A 26,014-nucleotide genomic window follows, 5' to 3' on the forward strand; every position below is an offset into this window, starting at 1 on the left:
ATGTTTCCAGAACCGTGTTGAAACAATGGCACATGTTGTGTGTTCAGAGATGTTCTTCTGGCATTGAGGTGGTTCTGAAGTCAAGAAATATGATTGAGTCTTAACTAGTCTACAGGAAGTGACATCCTCCATGTGCTAGCATTAATGAATTAACTGCAGTTTCTCTCCAGCCTCTTCGGTTGTCGGTGGTGTGATTAGCAGTGAGAGGAGCACGGAGAGGACGATGCATGCGGCCGATCGATCAGCTCCTTTAGATCCTGGAGCATGGCGGTCTTTCCACTGGATTACAAATAGACTGCTTACCAAACAGCCATCTCTGTGAGCTGTCAGTGGATCCAGCTTCCCTCATGAATGAGACCTCCTTTCAGCTTTGAGGCACTGTGAGGTTAACCAGGAGACGACTGCGGTGTAAAACGCATCAGTGAGAACTGAAAGCTCAATCAAACCTGCAGGAAACAACGACTTCCTTCTGTTGAAGCTAAAAACGGAGCAGAAGGTGGAGGTACTTTGATCTGCTTCTCTTTCAGGTGTGAAGTCACTCAGCATGAAACGAGTTAAGGAAGCAGATGTTGACTCGTCAGTCTCTGGAGGAGCAGAAGAATGGAAGTGCTGCAGGTAGCATGCAGGCCTGCATGCTGCTGTTCACTGCAGGGGTCAGTTTATGGCTGGCAGTCATCCTTTCTGTGCCGTTTGATGAATGTGTCCGTGCGGCCCAAATGCAGGCCCCCACCTGCAAGCGATTGACAGATCTGATGGATTTGCTTCTAGAAAAATGATGACATTGTCAGTATTGATTCATTGTGTGTTGCCAAACTGCGGTAAAATCCAGCCTGTTTCCTGTTTTTTCTGATTCTGGAGTTGAAAATATCTGCAGGCTCCTCCATAATTCTTGTCCTGGTCCTGAAAAGTTCTGCGCTGCTCTGACTGTTCTTCAGGTTTTTTAAAAACTCCACAAAGATTTACTTTTAGACTTGCTTGAGCACACTCTGTGCCACGGTTGGAAAAAAGTCTTGTTTTTTTTTTCATTAAAGTTTTGTTTTTAAGCCTTTTTGATGGTGCGGGGGCGGCACATGCGTGCACAGAGTGACGACGCTGAAACAACAGATGACTGCTAAAAATAAGGATGTGCTTGCAAAACATGTCTCTGTTGTTTTGCTCTGCGTTTAGGAGAAAACAGGTGTCAGGAGAAACACAAGAGGCTTTCGCCAAACATGCAGGGACGGCTCTCCTGCTTTTGTCGGACTGTCAGCCGGCTCCTCTGAAGGAAGAATGTCCTGAAATCTCCTTCTGCACTCACAGTCCTGTGTTTTCTGGAGCACTTTGATGCAAAGCTGTTGTTGCATGTTTGTGTGCCGTCAACTGTATTTGTTTTTTCTCCTCAGCAGCGTTCAATAATAGACTTGCTTATTAAGTGTCAGTCTGAGACTGTGGTGCTGCAGGAGCATCTGATGTGTCACAATATCTGCTCCCACTCGCTCTTGGAGGAGGAGATCCACTCAAAGGGGTGTCGACAGACTGGGGGAGTCAAAAAGGGGGGAACAGAGAAGCAGAGGAAACATTATTTAGACTCCAGCAGTGCGGATGGAGTGCCATCTACTGGACAGATCACGACGTGGGGCTGAAAACAGTAAAAAAACATCTTTCAGACACTAGATGGCGCTGCGCTCAAAAGATACACTGACATCATGGCGAGTTCTCTGGGAGGGGAGGAAAATTCTGTCACAAACTTTTTCAAAAACAGACACTTGTCACATTAGATCATGTTTTCTTTCGTTTCCCCTACCTCCAAAAGAAAATAAAATCAGGTCCACTTTGAAACAATGAATGACATCCATCATGTGAGGAATTTTTACGTGTCAGATTTAATATACAAGATCATTTATGGCCCATGTACAAAAAGATATTGAAACTCAAAAGCACCTGTTTCATGATTGCATTTTGGTTAAAATGTCCTGGAATGATTTATATAATTAGCTTTCAACAAAAAACTCAATCCCTACATTTTCATACTTTGATATTCAATTTGGTTGTTTAAGAAAAGGAATTTTCCATTTATTTTTAATAATTTTGTTACTTTTAGGTTAAAAAAAAAATCATAAATGATGTTTACTGAAAGACACGCCACTTTTTTTGTATTTCAAAAATAATCTCCTGCTTTTTTTTTTAATAAATCCCTTCAAAAAATACATAAAAAGAAAGCCATAAATCTCTCAAACTGTTTATCGGTTTATGCCTTTTTTTTTTATTGCCATTTTTAGTTTGGATTTATATGTCTATGTTTTAGTTCTTTTTATGACCTATTACTCTCTTTTTTTATATATATCGTTTTCATGTGCTGCTTAGACTTTATTCTAGTTTTCTAATTGTAAAATCCTACACTGCCTTATATTTTAGATTTGACTGTTCCAAATGGAAAAAGGGCTGTGTAATTTTGAATTTTGACAATAATTCAGTTTAATAAGACGAGAAGAGGAAGTTGTGTGTCAATGCATTAACATACTGCATGTGCATTTTCTAAATATTTAACACCCATGAGGAAAGATATGGACTGTGGTGAAACGTAAACTTTGAAACTATTTCTATTTTCTCATAAAGGACATTTCAAAATGTCCCAAAATGACTGATTTGCATGTTTAAGAAGTTCTTTTTAAGCCGAAAATAAACAATAAAGCTGAAATAAAGTGGCTGCAAGCATTTTCATTGGAAAAACAAATATGGCCTACAATAGAAGTTTCTCATGAAACAAAAAGACTTTTCCTGCATAATCATTAGGTGGAAGATTGCAAAATGGAGAAGTTTTGTCTGAGAGACGAGCTCCAAAGCATACAAAATAAAAAAAACGCTTCAAAAACATGACGCTGCAGAGTGGAGATCTGATCTGAAGTGTAACTTTCTTTAAATGCTTTATAAAAGACCCAGTTCCATAAAATCCTGTTTCTGATGTTTTTGCCAACAGCTCAGAGGTGAATTTCTTATGAACTTCTGCCACTCTGCACAAACTATGTCCTAGAAAACGACACGTTTTATGGGGGGATAAAAATAATCCAATTTAAAAAATACTTAAAAGACCACTGGGAACGCTTTAAAAATAGATCAGAAGATGATCGGAGTGGGACTTTTAGTGTTAAAATTACATTTCCCGTTGTCAGCAGAAGACGTTCCTCCAGACAGAGTAATATTTGCACATTGCATCACTGCACAACCGGAAAACCCATTTTAGGTTTTTTATTGCACACATTCTTCACTTGGTCTGATTCTGCACGTCATGAAGTGTTTCACATCAGTTACACTTTTTTTGCTGGCTTTACTGTTACGGTATCACGTAACCCAACCCTCTGGAGCGTGTCCAGTCAAGTCAGGTCGGCTGTCTTAACTCACAGTTCCTGTTTCACAACACTTCATCTGGTGAGCTGTGAATGAAGCAACTACAGTGCCAGGTGTAATACAAGAGCAGCTGAGACACGGTTTTGATAATAAAGTCCTTCTGTTAAAAACCGTACAGTGAAATAAAAAGAAGAATTTGAATGAACACTTTTTATGTTATACTAATCTCTACTCAACTCCCAAAAATCTACTCCAAAGATTTCGAGCAAACCTCCCGACAGAAACAAACCAATCATTGGTTGAATGCTATAAATCCTTCAACCATTGTTTTCCTGTTTCTCTCTTTATTCTAGTGTCTTCCGGTATTTTTTGGCGCCTAACTCCTTTTACAGTTTGTCACTTATTTGAACTATTCAACTATCCAAATGTTTCAGCTTTTTCCTGCTCTGACTTTTGGTCCTTCAAATCCTTGAACTTTTCCAGATATTCCAGGATTTCCAGGATTTCTGCCTCCATTGAAATAAATGGGGAATCCTTGGTGCAGAAGCTCGCTGGTTCGATACCCGGCTCTGGAATTTTTCACAAACATGTATTTTTTGTTATTGTGCTGTTTTAACTTTATTTATGGTCAACTTTGATCATTTCTTTATTTATTTATTTTATTTTATTTATTTTCCAATTATGACCCTTTAAGTTTTGTTTTCATTCAACGCTGCATTTTCTTCTGGAAAGGCCGCTCCTCCTAGATAATTTTCCAGTTGACTGTTTTTTGCTTTATGAGACCAGGCGTACATATTTAAATCATAGGCCACAACTGTAAATCAAACATGAATCTGTAATTCATCAAGAGTTAAACACGCTAGATTCTGGGTAGGATAATACCTAACCTTTGTTACAGTTCAGCTCGCCGGCGCTGACTCGACTTGGAATGGGAAAGATTGATGAGACCTGCAGCTCGTGGCAGTTGGAGAGTGGGCAGACTGGCTTAAACTCCACGGTTAGGCAATCGGCTGGGCGAAACCTGCAAAGCACAATTAAAAAACAACAAAAAGATTACCCAACTGCCTTCCACCTTCCCAGATAAACTCTTTTGTTACAGAACGGAGTGGTAGCTGCACAGGAGCCTGCAGGCCCTGGAGGAGGAATAAAGGAGATTCCTGTTCTAATGGAAGTAAAAAAGAACAACTTGACAAAGTCAATAATGTTACAGATTTCTGTGTCCTGGAGGAAGACAGGAAATGTGGGCATAAGTCTGAAGACTCTCATCAATTGACTCCACCCAGAGAGCTTTTGAGTTTCTTCAGAGGTTTAAAAGGGATTATTCTAGAAGGAAAGTATGTTTATAAAACAAGTTGATATACTATTTGTTTTTAGATGTGTTCTTGTGATACTTTTTGACAAAACAAAAGTCAAACCTCAACTATCATGGAGATTGGATCATTCCACTGTTACTTTTTCACCTTATATTAATAAAACTTCATAAAATACAGCAATAAATCATAAAAGTAAATATTGTTCTGACTGTTTTCTGTTCAAACCTTGACTTTGCACACCTTGTTTTTTACGCTGAGCATGCATATAAGTGGAAAATTGCAAAAATGCCAGCCTTTAAGATTTTATGAACACGTATAAAAAAGATAATGTGTGTGTAGATGAGCTGCAAGTTTTCATAAATTGTCAGATTTTTCCATTTTGGTGGAGAAAATGCTTACGTATCACTTGGCTGTGTGACTCATACTGTACATATGTTTCTTCACGTTAAAGTTGTGCTGTTGGCTTTAAATCAGAATTTCGGTCAGATGTTGAAAATTAACATCAGAGTTTAAAAATAAAATACAAAACAACCACAAGATATTCTATTTAATTTAGTTTATTTATCTATAAAAGGCCAGTTTGCAATCAGAGTAGCAGTTGGCATGCAAGGGAACACGCTAGCAAAACAATTCAAAAAGGTCCAAACACAAATAATCTTCAGCAAAAGTTTCTAAAACGCTGAAGCTGGAACAAGATTTAACTTTACATGTCCAATGAATAAACATCTAAATAAAAATGTGAATCTTTGGTCCAATTTTTGCATGTTTTCTGGCTGACAGTGTGAACCCTGAGGGGTTGAGATGTGAGGCTCCAGTCACCTGAAATCTACTCGAACGACAGCGTGGAGACCACATGAAGTGAGCATAGCCTTGTGTTGGGCCCTCAAGTTAGCCCTTTATAGAGTGGGGGTCTGCAACATGATGCTCCAGGGCCTCACCCCTCCCTCATTGTGGCTGACAAAAAGTAAAATGATATTTTACAGAATAAGGGTACTAGTGAACAGAGATTGAAACTTAGTCTGATAAATTTATTCATTTATGTCTCCTAACATGAGCAAAGTTTTTGTTTCATATATTGCTGTTGAAATCACGATCAAGAGGCCCAGTGGGATCTACCGTTCCTCCAGAATGCACACATTTTAATTACTGAGTAAAATATTAGTAAAAAGTTGATCTTCTTTCAGCTCACTGTATTGTTAGCGTCCATTTGAAGCAAAACAAATGTTTGGTTTCTGTCCAAGGAGAAAACAGAAAAACAAGTATTTGTACGGCCTTCATATACTTTTTACATTGGGTCTAAAACAAAAAAATCATATTCAGATTTGGATTAAAATGAATAAAAAGGGAAAAAGGATGATGAACCATGCCCCAAAGTAGACTTATTTAGCTCATATCTGCCTAAAATGAGATTAAAATGGTGTCTTGTATTTATACTGCCAAGTTTTTATTCATCCCCCAAAAAGCAAAAGTTCAGTCATATCTATATATACACACACACACACACACACACACACACACATATATATATATATATATAAACAAATTGATTGATTGAATATATAACAATAATACAAAGACGTGTTGTATTTTTCTGCAGGACGATCTTGCGGCTCTTAAAAAGTTTTGGTTCATGAGAAGCCGGCTTCAGTGTTGAAGGTTGCAGACGCCTGCCCTGGTGTGATGGTTGGGTCATTTCTGGAATTTGGTCTTAAAACTAAACCGTATTTTTACTCCATTGAATTGAATCGTGGGGAAAGTGAATCTTTGCTATTGCATACCAGTATGTTTACACTGAAGGTGTCAAACTCATAAGAACACGTAAGAAGGATTTTTTGTTTATTGTTTTATTACATTACACCAAGCCACCAAGCAAACTGAAAGGTCGTCCTGATTCTTACTTGCTTATTAGCTCATTTAAAATGTTTTCTTGAATTTATTTATTTATTTATTTTTTTGCTTTTCCTTTGTAATGAAAAAAAACACATGTCAAAACGAAACAAAACCGAGACCCAAAAATCAAGGTTTGAACCGAATTGTGGGGAAAATGAATTGTTGCACCCCCTATGTAATGCAAAGTGTGGTGATGCAGGGATGCCCTGCCCTCGCTACTTTTCACATCAGAAATATTAATTTTAAATAAAGCTAAAAAAAATTGAATACATGTTTATGTTAAATGGCTTTAAGCCTTTAAGGTGTGGTGAGATGCATCTTTAGGGGCCTGCTGCTCACTGGACGCCCCGCCCCGCTGCTCCCTTTCTGAGCCATAGGCCCCGCCCGGCTAGTTCCTTTCTCAGTGGTATGCCCCGCCCCGTTGCTCCCATTCCGTGTGACAGGCCCCGCCCCGCTGCTCCCTTTCTCAGTGACAGGCCCCGCCCCGCCCATCACCATCCACAGTCGATGAAGGGAAGCTGGGAGACCGAACGAACAGGAGCAGGCGGTACAGGGCTTAGCGGCTCCCGCGTTTGTCCGACCCTTTACTAGAACTGCTCCCAGGCAGTAGCGGTAATGATGGCGGCGGCTGTGGAGAGAGGAGGCGTGCGGGCCGCTTTCCTGAACCCGGGCAGCGGCGGTGGACCCTCACCGACCACCCTCCCGACAGGAGCGCTAGCCGGGGCTGTGGTCATGGGCTCCGGCTCGGGCAGCATGCCTGTACCCATGAACCTCTTTGCAACCTGGGAGATTGATCGCTCATCCCCCAGCTGCGTTCCGAGGTAAAACTCCTCATTGTCCCAACAGAGCACACATCACCTGCAGGGTTTGGAGAGAAGGAAACAGATATAAATAAAAATAACGGCAAAAAAAAAACGCCCACCGCAACACATCCTAAACACTGTCGGATTGGCTAACTGGCAAGCTAGCTAGCAAGGTGGCTAATGCTAATGCTACCTAGCAAATAGGACGGGCGCTTAACGTCTCGTTTTGAAATATACTTTAATCTTTTTTTATTTAATCGCAATAAATGTATATATTTAGTGCTTTTGAAGTTTGGCAACATGACGACGCCTTAATTTCACAGAAGCAGTTGAAGTGCCTGGAGTGTTAGTGTAAACATGGGGTGTAATCAATTTGTTTAGAGACCGTTAGATGAACTAGCAAACAAAAGTTCCGTCGGAACTGCGGCGGTCGTCCGCGCGCAGGCTGCGCGAGCCGCGTGCTCCTGCGGCCACGCGCCCGCTGAGATTTACGGAGCGCCCGCCACCTAATAGCTACATAACGGGTCTATAAATACAGGGACATGGATGCCGGCGGCATAATTGGCATCCTTTTCGTCCTGGCTGCAGCGAGCAGCTGGCTGGCCCTGTACATCAACACAACTCTGTGGTTGTTTGTTTGTTTTCATGTTTGTGTCAAAGCATCAGCAGAAACACAACCAAAAGGGGAAAATAGAAATTACATTTTGGTCGTTTTGTGGTTGCAAAGGTTCTCACCCTCAGGCTGTTCATCAGTTTTGTTTTGTTGACACGTTTTGTCGTCACTGCTTTACTTTGCAGGTTTTTTTGTTTCACAAGTAAGTGTGCAGTTTTGCCACCTGACCAAAAAACCTCTGGGGGGGCTGCAGGCGCATTAATCAGCTTTGACCCAGATCTGCTTCACTCATTGGAACAGAAGTTGGCTTGTGAGGGGAGGGTTTCCTTTGCTGTGAGCGTGCATGTGCGCTTGTTTGCACGCTGTTGCTTTTGCATCTGCATAACTGGAAGATGACGTGCTCGATTAACTTGCAGACATGCTGAGCTTTGAAATCCATATGTGAAAACTGTCCTGTTGTGGAAAAATGGCACATTTGGAAGCAACAGGGGAAAAATGCTTTTTTTAAGTGACTGTGTCCTAAAGGTTTTATGGACAAAGATCACGCCAGTGCAGTCATGCATTTTGCACTAATCATATCTACTTTCCCACACTGCAGATTACACTAGATAACTGTAAATCATCGTTTCAAAACTTGTTGGTGATTATTATTATTAACCAAACGATTGCATGTTTGTTTTGGCTGTTAGTCTTTGATGTGGAGTCCTTTACTTCCTCCATAAGCCCCGGCTCATCCGTGTTTGAGGCTGCAGAATGAACTGGTGTGCAGAGCTGTGCAGAGCTCCTCTCCAGACTGTTTTGGGGATTTTGCCTCTGCATTCTTTCAGGGGCTGGGTCACTCTGAGTGCAGCTGTTGGCTTCTTCTCAACAAATTGTGTGTCCAGTTTAGTGGCATGCGTTCAAATGAAGACATAAGGCTTTTATTACTGATTCAAAAACCAAGCCTCTCCCAATGCCGTTTTTGTCTGTTATTCCTTTGCAGTTAGCTTGATAACATTGAAAGAAAAAAAGAAGGCTTAAAACATATTGAATCCACCTTGAAAAGCATTTGTCAGCTTTATCCAACCCGTCTCCTGACAAGTTTTGTTACTGATCCACCTTTTGGATTTAAGCCCTAAGGTTGAGATAAACCTCCCAGTCAAGTGAGATTTTCCTTTTGTTCAGTTTATTCAGAAAATGGTACACGTTTGCATGTATGGTTTTGTTTAAGGTTAGACTGATTGGTGTCTGGACTAAGATTGCTTTCTAGCTTCACCAGCAGACACCACAGGGTTTCCTATCCGTCTTACAGCAGAACACAGAGAATGAATCTGCTGTTTACTAGTGGATCCATATTTGTTGCAGAACAGTTTCAGTTCCTCGTGTAAAAACATACTATGTTTACATGAAACAGATTGCTGTTTTAGAATAAATCCTTATTATCTGTCTAGCAGAAGAGATAATTAATGATGATCTAAGTTAAGATCACAGAAAAAATCAACCAGCTTCTAACTAACCAACCAGCTTTAGTTTAGTTTTTCTTGAATTATTCTAGAAATGCTTCATTTCTCTTTCCCCTTTTCTGGACCATTCCTCATGAACTGACTATTTCAATATATTTATTATTATTATTAATGGATTATTATTAATAATAAATATATAGTTATTAATACAAACTCTGTTATTATTATTAATTATTAATACTGCATTTGAAATTCACCTCTGAGTTGTGGGCGGGGCTGTTGGTGCAGAATTAACCCGCCGCAGATATCCCATCATCCCTTTGTTCACTCTCTACTGCTAGCTTATATATATATATATATACACACCTGTATGTGACTTAGGTTCTTCTGTCATCACACGGTTGTATTTTATTTCATATACGTCACATCACACCATCTGTTGACGACTCTGATCAGGTATGTGAAAAACACAACAGTGTGTGATTACAGAAGTACTTAAGAAGTCATATGTATGTATGTATATATGGACACAATTATACATATCCGTGACTTGTATAATTGTACGAACAGCTGGAGAGAGCACCAGAATTTTTATTGTGTCACAAGCGTCTTGTGCAACACTGACAATAAAAGGATTGCTGATTCTGATCAAAAAGTCCGAGCTCTTGTAACGGTTGCAGTCGTTGACATCTTGTGTGTGAAGTTTATCGTTGGTTTGTCTGTGCTTGAGAATGATCTCCTTCTTTGGTGTGCAGCTTTAGACCAAGAGACCTCTGGGAGCAGCTGTTTCTCCTGTTATTTTAGGAAGAATTGTTCTTTATTTAGAAAGACAGGGACGTTTCATTTAAGTGTTTTCAGTCTATGATGGTCTTAGTTTATTATGAGATATGTTCATCACATGTTCTGATTTTTAGTACGGGGGAGGTTGTCTGAGTTTTGGTTTTATTAGATTCTGTGCAAAGCATGAATTATTGGTGAGGTTTGGATGGTTTTCTGTCTTGTATCCAGGTTAATGCGGCTCCTCACAGATGCTGCGTCTACAGATCTGACTTGATGAATAGAATGTGCTGTAAGAAGGCCATTCCATCAGGGTCTCTCTGGTCTGTAGAGCATCCTCTCTGCTCATTAGATTCATCTGAGTCACAAGCTGTCTTGTTAAGGTCAGAGCCTTATCTCAGCGGGCTTTGCAGACTCTCATCAGATCTTTCTTTCTTTCTATTCGGCGAATCAAACTGATGTGCATCATTTGTGTCAACAAATGAAAGAGACAAAAGAGTCAAGATAGGAATGCAGCAATGCAGTTCTGTCTTCTAGGTCAGTAGACACGTAAACATCAAATGTTTTATCACATTGTGATGGATCATGGATGCAGGATTTACTGCGTACTGAAGGTTTCTCTGTTAGGGTCTTGTCTCCGCATCGTCTGAGATCCTGATCTTTTTACTTTCATTTGTTATTTTCTGTGTGTTACCCGTTAGACCAGGGGTCGGGAACCTTTTTGGCCGAGAGAGCCATAAACGCCACATATTTTGAAATGTAATTTCGAAAGAGCCATACAACAATGTAGTGTCACTGAGGCACGGAAACCCTACCCTTTTTTAAGGTTCTTTATTCTGGTTACTGCAGACCGCAACAAACGCCGTACAATTAATTCAGCAACTCCTGAATCTCTCCCGCTGAGACGAGAGCACTTCTCCCAACTTTATATTCCCCCCTCCCGCTCCAGCCCTCCCATTTTCCTTATTCGGCCCATAGCTGAACCCCATTGGTCCAAACTACCTAACAACAGGCTGAGCGACAGAACTGAGAGCCAATCAGATCTCTGCTTGATGCGTTCATTGAACTCCAGAACTTTTAACGCGGCCCAACAGCCAAGTCAAACTCAGTCCGCGACAATATGTTTAAAACTAAATATACAAATGAATGTGTGCTTTGATGTAATTTCAACATTTTTAAAGTACAATAAGTCTGTGGATTCTTTTTAATAACGTTGTTATGCTGTTGCTAATAAATGATGAGTATTTCTCGTGGTGGTTTTGCTGATGGTCTAGTCCGGTTGATACGTGGTGAGTTTCTGCTTCATGCAGGCGTTGGGACTTTAAACGTGATCGTAGGTCTGAATGTTCTGTAGATGTGAGACATTCTTATCACATGCAGACGCGGAGCCAAACACACATTCATACGCTGCAGTGAGTGACGGGAAGCGGGTTTTACGTTTTTACAATCCCTGCGCGATTCACCTGCGGCCTGTCCCCACAACCCCCCCATCCTCTGCTTTCTTCCTCAGACGTCCCGTCCCCGCAACTGCACGCTCTTTCTCAGAGACGGGAGGGCGCAGTTTTAGGCACGGCAATTCACAGGTTTCCGGCTGGTACAAACTCTGTGAAATAATAGATAATAGTAAACTTATACTAGTGCTGGCGCAGATTTCTCTCTCCAAGCACCACCACTACTGCGCGCCTCTTGCATCGCATCGCGCCCGAGAAGGACTGGTCTAATGAAATAAAAGTATAACTAAAGATTTGTCTGCGAGCCACATGTGACCATCAAAAGAGCCATATATGGCTCGCGAGCCATAGGTTCCCGACCCCTGCGTTAGACCCTAAATCCAGTAGGGGAAATAAAGAAAGACCTGTTTGTTTGCATAATTTCCCCCTTAATTTCCCATTTTACCTAAAAAAAATAAGGAAGTTCCTCTTAAATCAGGGATGTTGCTTCTCTTAAACAGAGAGTTGAGATCATCTGATTTCATAACAGGAAAAGAGGAACTCGTAATCTGATGCAGCACACTCTGACACTGGCTGCTTAATCCACTGCTTCCTTTTGGAATTATAAACAGGCCCCCTCCACCCCACAATCCAGTTCCAGTTTAGGACAGTGACACAGCAATATTTCACAGCAGCAGGGTCATATTTACATACTTTTAAACAAATGGCTTCTGAAAACTGATCATACGTGAACATACATAAAAAAAGTGAGAAAAGTTGTGGTCTTCACATGAAATTTTCACAGATGTGTCACGAACGAACCACGTTAAAACCACGGAAGAAGTACGAATAAACTACACAAAGAACGCTGGCTGGGGAGAGCGGGGATTGATCCGCCAACCCTTTGGCTGCTGTACCTACCGCCTGAGCTAAACATATAGTTACATGTGCATCAGCATGCTTTTCATGTTTTGTATTTCCTTCATGTGTCAGTGGGTTCCAATAATCTAAGTCCCATCTTGGCAGCATGACCCAGTGTTCTGTTCACACTCTTCGGTAACAGTCAACCAATCAACGCCTTCACTCCCTTTTTCATCCTCACTCCCACTGCCTGAGATGTGTCAGAATTCTCTTGCTTTCCTTCTTTCCTGGGGGAGGAGGAATTTCCTTGGGAAGCATTTCGCATTCCTGGCAGCCGGAGAGCCGTGATTGCAACTGAAGCTCTTCTGCTTCCATGTCTTTCCAGCTCTATTGTTCACTAACAACAGACTCTGGGGAGAGGAGGCCAGGTTGAAGCTGCTGATTGTCGGTTTGCTGACTCAATCTGCTGCTGTACGGCAAACATGTCCTGAACAGTCATGGTGAATTCCCTACTTGGAGAAGAAATATTCTTTTCCCTTTGCCTGGACCGCTGAATGGGAGAAAATCTCAATTCTTGTGTGGGCCTTTCCGTGGGTCCCAGAAAGCAAAAGGGGTCCAACTTTCTGTGCCAGAGGGAGATCGCCTTCTGATGCAGATATAGTGGATTTCTCTACACATTGCATGTTTATGCAACCAAAAAAACAAAAGCCTGATTCAAATGTTGTGAGGTTACCACACACGGGTGGTTTGGAAGGCTGCTTGAATGTTTTTTGATATGATCTACCAGAAACCACACCGTCTTTTACCGCAGACACCAGGCTTTAAGTTTCACTCCCATCATCTTTTGATCCATTTTCAAAGTGTTCCCAGTGGGTTTTTTTAATGATAATTATTTCCTTTTTCAAACAAAATCCAAAACTCTGTGTCGTTTTCTAGGACAAAGTGTCTGCAGAGCGGCAGGCGTTTATTAGAAATTCACCTCTGAGTTGTGGGGGGGACCAATGGCATGGCGTAAGCCTGCCCCAGTTTCCCATCATCCCTTTGTTTACATACTGTCCTGCTAGCTTACAGCCCCTCAAACCGCAATCTAACATTACCGCTGCAACAATAATGGTGAGCAATATCGTAGCTGTCCAGCCGTCCAGTTCTGATCCAGATTCCAACTTAGATGAGGAAAACAAAGACGTTTAGAGATCCATTTGTCTGCAGGTGGATTATCAGAATGGAGCAGAGGAGGGGGGCTTATGGCAATTCACAGTGATTTGAATAAAGGGATACTCAGGAATGCTATTTTAATCTTTGTTTTCTTTATATATGTCCTCTTTCAATAGAAAAATGCGACAAGAACAATGCTAAAAACACCTGAAACACAACTTTCATTGGAATGGGTCTTTAAAGGCAAAAAAATAGAACTAAGTTAGACTGGTGCTCCAGGTATTTCTGTGTCTTCAATAAAAATAAATATGAGTATTGAGGATATTAACAAAGGTACTGCTAAATATTTTTAAGGTTGTTTAATGTTTGTGTTTGCTATCATCGATCCATCCATTGTTAAAATAGACATATTCTATCTTTAGAACCTGCTTAATCCCTTTCTGGGTCACGGCCCGGTTGCTGGAGCCCACTCAAGCACTGTGGGGTAAAGGCGCGACACACCCTGAATGGGTCACCAGTCCGTTGCAGGGCTTCACGCTCACTCCTAATTCAGAAACATCAGTTAACCTATGAAACATGTCTTTGGACTGCGGGAGGAAGTCTGAGTGCCCGCAGAAAACCCACACACACACAAGGAGAACATGTAAACTCTGGTTGTGAGGTGAGAGTGCTAACCACTGCACCCATTTATTTTTATAAAATAAATATTTATAGTTAGTGCCATTACATTGTCCGTTCCAAGTTATTAATTCTCCTTTCCTTAAAGGAGCCCTGCCATAGTAAAGTAACGAGCACCAGTTAAGACCCGGCGTTTATTGGAAGATGCACCGTATTTAGTTGTCATGTTTTTTGTTGTAATATCATCTTCAACTACCGTACATTGTGTGTCATGATCTTTCTCCTGGAGGAGCGTATCATCTTTTGGACCGGTCACTTAGCCCCAGATTAATTACTGCACTGGCAGCAATGTTAGCAGCGTAGGAGGTGATGGAGTCGACATGAAGCATCCCTCACAATAACCTCGTGGCTGTATTGATATTTAATTCTTCTGATGCATCACTTTAGGAGCACAGGCTGCATCTGAAGCATCTTTTCATCAGCTCTGTCATCAGTTCTGTCTATATGTGGAGATAAACTGCTTTCTTCAACAGATTTCTCAGAACTCTCACCTTTCCTGTTATTTGTGACGTCGTCTTAGGTCACGTTTAACTGGTTCAGACAACTGCGCTGTAATATTGGGCTATATAAAATAAATTGAATTGAATTGGTCCTGATTCATGAGTCCAATTAAAGTGCTTTGCAGGTAATTGGGTCATTTGGGATGTTGATGGAATAGCAGTGAATATGCTGGTAAACACATTGGAGAGACGGACCACAATGAAGAGGTGTCAAACAGAACATCTAGACGGAAGCTATACTTCAGGGGTGCTCATTACATCGATCACGATGGATCGGTCGATCTTCATGGACATGATGGTAGATCGCAGGCCAGCAAAGATAAATAACCAAAAAAATGTTAATATATTTCTAAAAAATCCGTCAGCGAATGAAAATCCTCACCGAGTAGTCCATGATTGACATGCAGAATGGCCAATCGATCCCTATATATGTATATATGTATATATATACATGTATATATGTATATATGTATATATATACATATATACATATATATACATATATATATGTATATATACATATATGTATATAGGGATCGATTGGCCATTCATAAAAAGCTCTTATTTTGCTTCCTTGTGTTTACTGTTTGTTCATGTACAGCTTCTGAGTGCATGGTACAAATGTAGCAACTATTTTTTTGATTTTACTATAAACCCCAAACTCCTTTCACTTCAGAAGGAAGGTGGGATCAACATTTGCAGCACAAATGACCAAACTGATGATGTAAAATCTCATATTCTAATCCCAAAAACTCAGTACACATCTCAGATTTGTATATTTTATGGTTATTTATTCCAATCAGAGACCCTGCTGAGCTGATTATTTGGGATCAGTTCTTATTACTCTCCTTCCAGAAAAAGGTCTTCAAAGCACCAGACCTTGACATATGTGTTGGCTACAGAGTGGGCAGTACGAGAGTCAAATCCCAAGCTTCCATGTGTTTTTTTCCCTCCATGTGTCTGCCTCTGCCCCCCCCTCTTTGTGTAATCACAGATTAAGCGGACTGAACTGTCTGGAGTCCTGCTTTTGTCTTTGCATCTCTCCAAAGTCAAGCTTGTGTTGAGCTTTGCTCCACGGCTTCTTTAAAAACGACATTTTCAAACTGAATGTCGTTCTGTTGGCCTACTTCCTTCATTTTAAGAGGCGTCAAGAACCATACAAGCACCTTTACTTACTTCTAATTCTAAGTAAGTCTTGCTCTTTGTTTTAAAACTATGTGCTCATAAGGAAAAACTGGAAAAGGTCAAATCTCTGACCATTCATCCGTTGAACATCAGTAAGTGTTGGATCTGGGTTTGGATTAGAGTAAAATTCAACGAACATCTTGAATAAGACATTATCAAACATTAAAATCCAGCTTTAGTGGTCTCTTTAGTTTATGATGACGAACATGAAAGGTTTCGATGATTCAGTTAAACCGCCTGACTTTGTAAAACCGGACGTCTGAACAGCTGCAGTCAAGTTAACATAAACTCAGGCAGCAAATACCAGTTCATCTGGCTTTTCCAATGTCTGACAGAAACAAAGGAGTGTTACTGTGTCATTTAGTGGATTTTATTGTCTAGGAGGCACAAATGGAAAAAATGCGGCGTAAGCTTTACTAACAGGTGGGTATTTGGGTGAAAAATGGTCAAACCTGTACGGGACACGCGGGTGACCCACAGGAGACATCAAGGTGGTAGACCGCTCAGTGTACCTGCAGAGAGAAAATGTCCATGCACGTTTTTTCACGGGCACACTGCAGGGGACACTCAACCAACATGTAATGGTGAGGAAGGATGAAGTAGGTGAATCGCAGGCATGTTGTAGGGATTTTTCATTGTTTTCAACCCCCACCAAATCCAGCAGACTGTACAAGGTGCCCGTTAGTGCTGTTCACGTGACACGTGCGCGCTCCTTGCTGCAGCCTGACTGTTAGAAATGAAGAAATTAGACGGAGTGTAGTTTGTTAGGACATTTTATGGGCGTGTTACATGCACATCACATGCATGCAACAGTAATAAACCACTACTCACATCCTACTAATGACTAGAAGGTGACGTGAGGACGCCACCGTATGACCATCAGGCGTACGTCATGAGTGCGTAACTTCCATTATCCTTACCAATAGGCTCCGTGCACGTAACTAAGGAGTTCTACTTCCGCCGCCTTGAGTGTGAGGCCGACCATTTCCGGTTTGCGACTTCTGTAGCAGCGACACGGCAGATTTTGATTGCGAAAGATGGCATATATCACCCGTTGTATACAAGGTCTCCCGAAAATCGACGTGAACGACATCTACAGGATTGTCGACCAGTGCGTGGTTACATGGGCAAAATATCGTGTCGAAAAAATATAGTGTCGAAAATACCGGAAGGGAAATGTGTCCCGTTGTAAACAAACCTTTGCTGTCAGCGTGTCACATATATTATGCAGCAGCTCGGTAATATACGAGGCGATCTTCCAAACGTGCTTTTATTAATGTTAGGAATATTATGTAGTGCCGGTCCGCTCATCATTTTATATTTAATCCTTGTGGTCAGCGCTTTTTTTGTGGAAGAAGTACGGAGCTGGAAGAAGAACCCAGTGTTGGGAGAGGCTAACAAAACGGGCCAACAACATTAGCCTTTTGATGGACACAAAATCCAGGACCATGCGGGAAACGCTGCAATCTGCATCCTGGCTGCACGTAAATGTCTGGGAATAACATCAGCCTTTATTTTGTCGGGGCACAACTAGAAACATAATTCCATGTGATTTTTTTTGAACAGTTTCTAAGGACTGAGCGGCATTTCTGCTCTAAGCTCACACACACTGTGTGCTCTGCTCTGCCCTCACGAGTCCGGCCGCCGCTAACCCAGAGCGGCGGTTCGGCTCGCAGTCCGAATTCTCACACATAACAAAACAACAAAACGCACACGTAACAAAGCACCTTCCCCTCAAACACATTAATGAAACCGGCCGCTGTGCTCAGAGAGGTTCACTCGGCCCACTGGCACCGGAGCCCGAACGCAGAGCTCGGTTGATGCCGGGTCCAGACGTCAGTGGACACGCACCCCTCTGCATCTCCCTCATAAGGGGTGAAAGAGAGGGGAGAGCCAGTGGGGCGAGAGCGGAGCGGCGCTTTTGCGCGGGGCGTCCGCAGAGCAGCTGATCGGTCCTGTATGAGCTCCAATGCTTTCTCTCAGCGAAACACCGTCTATGCATGACGTAACCCAGAGCAGTAGTGACACACGATCGGAATGAACCGTTTTCATGCTCCACGATCAGATCAACGATCGGTATAACCCACCTATCTCGATCGGAAAGAAATTTTGATCCGAACGACTCGAGTCTGACCGGGGCAAAGTATTCCGAACGGCGTGTTTATGACGCATTTTCTTTCCGATTGCTGCAAATACGAAACACGACTCGTCTTGCTTGGGGTGAAGTCCTCCCGCCGTGTTCACCATCCATTCGGCTCTCACCGACACATCTACTGGAAAGCTATGAAAGCTTTTAGTACTGTTGTACTTTGACAAATTCGCACACGGGTACACAACAATGTTGTGATGTCTTTGTCACGCGTTGAAACACCAAACGCCTTTCTTTTACCCGAAATCCGCTCCTATTTACTCAAAACTAGCAACTCAACAAAACTCCCCACAACAATAACACGACCAACAGGAAGTTGTCAGCCTTACACTCGAAACACGGAAGTTAACCGGAAGTTCTATCGTGCACGTAGGCTATTAGGGGTGTAACGATTAATTGACTTAATCAATTAATTAATTTCTATTCCTATAATCTAACCAGATTAATCTGACTGAGGTTGTTATTTGAACTAACGTATATTATTAAAAATATTTTAAAATGAAATAAATTGATAATCAATGTTGGAAAAATGCCTTTAGGAAATGGTAGGTTTATTTTATTGTGCATTAGCAGAAACGGATCCGTCCATCATTCCAGTCCAATGTGTGGACAGACTTTGAATAAAGTCATGTGACCATCCAGTGTCTAGAATGTTCTAAGAATGTTCCCTTTGGATTCTTTGGATGTGGAAAAACAACAGTGGTGAACTTTAGGAAACTAACATGTGAATGGATTTGACATTCATTCTAGTTTACTTGTTGGTTTGGACACAGATTTCATTTAACTTGATGATCTGGAAGAAATCCAAGAATCTGGAAAACTGTTCAGTAGCAGGAATTTCTGTCTGAGTCTCACTGCTGGAAGTTTGGATCAAGAGGATCTGGATCCACTTTAGGACAGAGGATCTGGATCCACTTTAGGACAGAGAATTAGATTGTTCAAAATGAACAACTAGGGCTTTTTACCTTCATTGACTTCATAATTTGTAATGAGTTACATGCAATTATTTCTGACAGAGTGACACACGAGTAATGTCTAGTTTGTTCAATCATGTGCAGGAGATAATTATGTTGCAAACTGTTGTGCATCTCATGACCGACAGCACTTATGTTGACCTAATGAGGCTTAACTCCAGATCCTCAGTGACCACTGCATCAAAAGTGAACAGCAGAGCTGCTGTCATCACACATTCAGTTCAATTTAATCCAAATACAATTCTCTGCATTAGCAGGAGCTTTGTTTACTTTTTAGGACATTGAAATCATATCTTTTTTGCTGTCTGTTATAGAGTTATTGATTCTTGCAGTCTCATTTTGAATTGATTGTTAGTCTTTGTGTAAATCTGAGCAGAAACTAGTTTCAAGTACGAATGGTTCAGCAGTGACACTAGCCAATTTTCATTTGTAAAAGCCAGACCTTTTTCTGCCTGATGCACCGTAATTACTTCATTAGAAGGGTTTCTTCTGCGCCTGCTGGCAGGAGAGGCCTATTCTTAAATTTCTCATCACTAATGAGAGCGAACAAATGAAGAGGGTTATGGTGGTTGTGAGTTAAAGGGCAGGCTTAATCCTGTCTGATGCTCAGCTGAGGCTACATTAAATATGCATGATGAAACTCCACTGATGCTTTATCAGGTTAGCAATGGTGGTGCAGATGCTGTCAGATATGTCATTTAGCTGGTTTCCTGTTTTACAATTTGACCTCAAATGAAGTTAAAGAAAGGCCTTTAAGATGGGGTTTGGATTCTTTGTTCTCATGCACTAAGCTATGCACGTTAACGCCACACAAAGATTTGAGCTTCTCTGATGTTTCGGGAGCTTTGTAGGTGTTCAAGCACAAATCTCAAAATCCGAATGAAATACGAGTTTTTCTGTAAGAGAAATGGTCTTCAGTATTAATTAACAAATACCGTCTTTTTGTGCTTTTATCCATGATGTTTTGCACGTTCGTTTTTATTTTAAATCACAAAATTCTTGTACAATTACTCTTTTTGCTATAAAAAAAAGGTATTTTTTATATTTTATGTACCCCCCAAAAAAAAAGAAAAAAAAAAGAAAAATCTGGTCTCTTTTGGTTCCATGTTGAAATGAGTGCAGTTAGTGAAAACATTTCTTCAAAGTTTGGTCTGCAGTGAGATGATAAAGTCCTGTGACGTCTTCTGCATGGAAACCCTGTTTGGAGCCATTATGAAGCATTTCTGCGTCTGTCCTGCTGACTTCATCAGTTTAGGGTCAGGACAGAAACAAAAGAATTGTGAAGCACTGCAGGAACCACAACAAAGGATTAAAGCTGTGTAATGAGTTTTAGAAAGCCCGGCCAGAGCACTGAGGTGTGAAGGAAACACCAATCATTTCTGACTGTAGACCAAGAAGAAGAACTAACCGGGTTAGCTTCATTCACCTGGTTTCAGGAGGAAACGGCTTCTGTTTCTGTCTGTAGCATTTTTAACGTAAAAGAGGTTTTGTCTATTTTACTTTAGGAGAATCTATCCAGCAGCCTCACAGGCTAAACTTGATTGTCTTCTGCTGTGAACCCTTTTGCATCAGTTTAACCAAATAAAGATGTAATCTGGCTCGAAGTCCTAATGTGGCAGCATTTATGAAAAATTACATACAATTTGGCTTTAATCCCAACAACGAAGCTAAAACCCAAAGAGGGAAAATATTTAATGCTGCATGTTCTTGTAAAAACTGCATGTAATGGTCAAAAACTAACTAGTGAGAGAAATTAGACAAAAAATAAAAACAAAAAGTGGATCTCATTGAGTTACACAAAGACTTGGATACTTTTGTTTTTTACAAAGACTAAACTGGGAAGAATATGTTGGTGGAGTTGTGAGAGATGAAATACCAACAAATTAGACTGAAACTACAACTTATTAGAGCAGACATATTTACACCAGAACTGTAAAAGTTAAATAATATTTTTGTTTACAGTCATGTACCTTCCAGAAAACCAGAACATCAGCAGAACCCATACATTGATTTTATTTCTATGTGGGAAACAGATGCAACTGTGACTAAATAATGAATGGCAGTGATGCTCTGACACTATTGAGTGATAATATTTACTTAAGATTTCCCTACAAAGCTCTTAGCTGCAGCTTTCAGAATATTTTCAAGGTTCTCCAGGGAAATGTTTGCATTTTCTTCCGAGTCTTTTGACTATATTGCGTGTTAAACATTTGGTGCTGCTGCTGTAGATGTTGTGACAGTTGGAAATGCAGACATTATTATAAATACAGTGTTGTACGCCAGAAAAGCCTCGTCTTGCTGCCTCTTTAGTCTCTTCCTGTTCTTTCTCAGTGACTATAAGGAGATCTCATTCCGGGAATTAAAGTCTAACAAATATATGCTCATATGAGACACATAACCAGAAGTCTGAGATTTAAAATAGCTTTTGCATGCAAGCCTGAGTACAGGATAAGCTTTTATGGCTCATTTGGCTCCATATAGTCCATATAGTTTTAGGGTGTATTCAGACTGGACACATTTGGTCTGCTTAGAGTGAACCAGAGTTTGTTTCCCCCCATAATCAGGAACAGATTTTCAGTCTGAATACAGCCAAGCGGACCCTGGTCTGGGACCAGGAACCAGATCCTTTCAATGATGGTCTTGGTTTGTGCCAAAACGTGATGCAAATGATGAGACACAGCAACTTATTGAAATGTGTTCACAACCAGAAGATTGTGTGTGTGTGAGAGTGCATGGGTGGGGACAGACCTGGGGGCTGGCTCGCCGTGACCCACAGGGGCTCCCCCTCCCCATTGCAGAGGTTGAAAGGCATTAGAGGGGATATGGGAGGAGGGGTTGAGGAACATGGCGGGTGAGGGGGCCGTAGAGGGTAGAGTAGTGGGGTGGAGCTGTGGTTGCGCGGTGATCTCTGGGCTGCTTGGGTCGGGTGCCGGGGCTGGCTCACGGAGACGAGGCTCCGGCTGGGCGGTGGGTGGCTCATGGGTCCTCAGGCCCCTGGCTTCGTCCTGGGCCTGCGTCTCGGTGTCCGGCGCCCGGTGGCCCCCGTGGGTGCCGCCTGGTACGGCCGAGTGCGCCTGATGCCGGGTTCACCTATACCTGGTCGGGCTGGGTAGGATCTGGTTCCCCTTTTGAACACATGGTTCACCTCGGCAGCATGCGTGTATCTCCATCCCCATGTGCACGTGCACACGTGCACACTGCTCCCTGTCTGCTTCATCCCTCCTCCTAATTTCCTCAGAGTTTCACTTTTGATGTAATATTTGTCGTCTCAGCAGATCAGGTATAATTGTTACAGCTTAAAATAATAAATTATTCAAATCAACGCTCGTATCCCCCACTTTCTCCACCTCTCTCTCTTTTATACTTACCCCACCCCCACCCCCACACACACTAAATGTAACAAATAAATAAAATATAATAAAAAGCAAAAAGGGGTTTATACAAACGTACACTCTGCTTTTTGGAAGTTCTATAACCTCCTTTTTGATAGTAAAACCTGTCCAACACGAAAGGCCTTCAGCTCTAATGTGTTTGCTCAGCTGTTGGACAGAACAAGTAAAAAAAATGTGTTCAGATGAATGCAGGCTCATTAAAACAACTTTTAGTTAAGTCTGTTTAGTTTAGACTAGCAATTAGCTATTGAATTCTATGACTTTATATGATTCATGTTTATTACACAATCAGCGGCATGAAGCCCATCCTGAACACAGACCAAAACTGAATACTCCCCAAGTCCTCTGGGTTGCTTTTATTCATGTAAGACTTTGATCATTTCACTGGTTTGTGAATTTGCTGTCATGTCTGCATCATACAGTCTTTGTTATGCTTACTCTGAAAATAGCAACAATTAAAAGGCTGTTGCTGCATGAGCACATTTCCAGTGTTCTATGCCCCCCCCACCATTATATAAAATGCTACGAGGAAATGAAATATTCACAAGACGCAGCTTTTAGACCAGCGTTCCCATTATTTAGAGTAAATTATGCATAAAGACATGAACAAATCACTGTGTTATTAAAGAAGGAAGTGCTTTCGTCAGAACAGAAAAGGCTTTGACTGTATAGAAGTTTTTTGGGTCAGCCTCTTCCTCTAGTTCATCTGCAAACTTCCTTTAAAGCAGAAAGCTTTGTAATACAGGCTACAAGGATTGGTTTGTTGAAAGCTCTGAACGCATTACTAGAAGTCTTTCTTTTTCCAAGGAAGCCCCTCAGCACATTCCAAACGTACACAATGTCTTTTTTTCTCCTCGGTTACATCGGTCACCCCCCATCCACCACCTCCCCTTTCACTGTGCCCCCGACAACTGCTGCATTCTGATCCAGAAGAACCAAGCCGGGATGAAACTGCGTCAACTGCTGAACACAGAAAAAAGGAAAACTCGTATAGTTATAAGCCACATTCCTCCGCAGAAGGACGAATGTCATTTAGCGAATTCTGCACAATGAATCAGCTGGTTTCAAAGCAAAGAGGCTGCTCTGGATTCTGTGTTTTCAAAGCAAAAAACCATCAGTTTGGTGTAATAAAGCTAGAAGTTTAACAACAGCTGTTTTTTATTACCATATCTAAACCTGACTGTTCATGTTCTTTCTCAGGTTTTTAATCTAACCTCTGAAGGGGGATTACAGCTGCAGCCTCTTTGTAGCCTCTTATGCCAAAGTGTTCCAGCCACCAGAGTTATAAGTGATTTGGCTATCGCACAACCGTCCAGAAATAGCCCAATGATGGCAACCACATGTAGCTGTGAGTGGAGGCACAGGTCTGAGGAGAGGATGTAGATGGATGGATGTTTGATTCAGTACAGACACTCCTCACTGATGTTCTGCCGTCTGATTGATGGATTTGGGGAGTTTCTTTAGGGAATGGATTAAGAAAAAGGCTTTAAGGTCCTCATGAAGGAATGTCTTCCTTCATTTCTTTTACTCTACCGGCACCGTTACACCGGGATCTTTCAGATCGATAATCTTCATATTTACATTTAACCAGATATGCAAGACTTAAAGGAGGTTGAGAGCAAAGCTTTCTGTCTGAGAAAACCATCAAGGCCGTGTCACAAAACCACTACGTACATATTCCAATCTACGTTGAAAAAGTGAGAAAAGTTGTGATCTTTACATGAAATTTTCATAGATGTATTAAGAATTAACCGTGTTAAAACCGCAGAAGTAGTAGGAATAAACCACGCAAAGACGTCGTGAATCTACGTAGAACCAGAACCGTGCGTGATTATTTCACTGTTTATATGGAATTCATTAGTGAGCCGTGCGTCAATGATATCATTTTAACGTGAAATGTGCGCCGGATACCTAATATGAAAGTGATACATCAGTGATAAATGTGTGAAAAGTCTGTTAAATACGTTGAGCCACAAATTTGCACATCTTGCAAAAATCACGCACAATTGCGTAAGATTTATGTAATAATTGCCTATAAACTATTTAAAATATGCGTAGACTGCGTAATTCTCAACCGACCAAATATTTTGAACAGCTCAAAACCGAATTCACGTAAAGACCCGTTGGCCCAAACGCTCGACGGACATCTGCGCACATCGATGAATAACAAACGCAATGATTCACGTATATCACGCATTATTCACATAAGTCCGACATTTAAAACATTGAAAATTTGTATGTTGTACGTAGTGGCTGTGTGACACAACCTTCAGCTCAGGTGAGGCAGCAGGTGTGTGAAAGCCGTCAGTCAGAGGGTGGGGTTTAGGGAGGAAGGACATCAAAGGATTTTCTGTTTGTGTTTTTTCTTTTTTTTGTTTTTACTCCCGCTTTGTTTGTATAAGAGAACTGGACTGAGTGACCCCTCCCCCCTGGCGTTCCAAACAGGAAGTACTTGTTGGCTCCAAGAAGCCAAAATCCCATAGACTTCTATTGAGGAATAAACAGCTGTTACTCAGACTCTATTGGTCAGAAGAACCATTCTTGCTCTACGTCCTTTTTTAACATGTTCTTGACGATCCTCTTAAGGCCCGTACACACCGGGACGAATATTCGCCAGGCGTTATTCGCCAGCGTTTTTCAACACGTTTTTTGTGTTCACACCCAGGCGATTTTCGCTGACGATGAGCCGAGTGAACATGCAATTTCATTCCCTGAAATTAGATGGCGCTTAATGTAAAACAGAAATACTCCTGTACACAAGGTGGCGCTGCACAACTTTACGCTTATTAAAGTGGCTTTTCACTCCGAAGAAGAGAGCAACTATTTACGCGCTTGTCAGAATCATACAAAGAAAACATGAATATTTCAAGCACCAGTAGCTCCAACTGGTGCTTGGTTCGGGGATATTTTAGAATGTCCGTCATTATTTCTTCGCGGCAGTGTAGACGCTACTTGGCGTCTATCTTCTTCGCTGGTATATGTGCTCAGAAAGGCAGTTTTGTGTTTGAGCGCCCCCAAGTTGTGTTTTACTGTAACTTCAGAAGCTCGAGACACGTGTGCAAAAGCGCTGTTCTCATTGGTCGAATAGATTTCGACGCAACGCGTCAAAAAAAAAAAAAACCCGAGGCGTTTTTTTAAAAGTGACGCTTTGACGCGTGGCGTTTTTTCGCGTCGGTGTGCACACTCTCATTGGTGCCCTTTGTTTAGTCACGAGCCGTTAAACGTCGGCGAAAATCGTGGGTGAAATTCGTCCCGGTGTGAACAGGAATTTACAAGCCACTCCTGATTGGCGAGAGTGGTTGCCATAGAAACGTTGACTCAGACCGACTCGGACCAATCACTGCCTACTGACATCGTCTGGCTCCGACATGGCATATCGTGAAAAAATGGCAACTGAATTGATATCATTTGGTTGGAGCTGTAACCCGTTTTCTATGGGTGATGTCACACTCACCCACTCCAGATACAGTCAAATGGTTCCAGCTGGGAATCATCTCCCACAATGCATTTGGCCTCCTGTGAGTGATC

At 41.5% G+C, this 26,014-nt stretch overlaps 1 protein-coding gene across 3 annotated transcripts in view; it reads left to right on the top strand.

The window, feature by feature from the left end:
• The first annotated feature begins 7,002 nt into the window (after positions 1–7,002).
• LOC101172103 (phosphofurin acidic cluster sorting protein 2-like) overlaps positions 7,003–26,014 on the top strand; it is a 51,310-nt gene continuing 32,298 nt past the window's right edge. The window contains exon 1 of one of the 3 annotated variants that reach the window (XM_023962982.1): positions 7,003–7,348. In XM_023962982.1, the coding sequence (XP_023818750.1) occupies positions 7,143–7,348 (206 nt within the window). In that variant the 5' untranslated portion in view covers positions 7,003–7,142. The remainder of the gene's footprint in view (positions 7,349–26,014) is intronic. The other 2 variants (XM_023962983.1, XM_023962984.1) reach the window with 2 other exon arrangements.

Source organism: Oryzias latipes, chromosome 15 (assembly GCF_002234675.1).
Source record: "Oryzias latipes chromosome 15, ASM223467v1".
NCBI classification, from domain to species: domain Eukaryota; kingdom Metazoa; phylum Chordata; class Actinopteri; order Beloniformes; family Adrianichthyidae; genus Oryzias; species Oryzias latipes.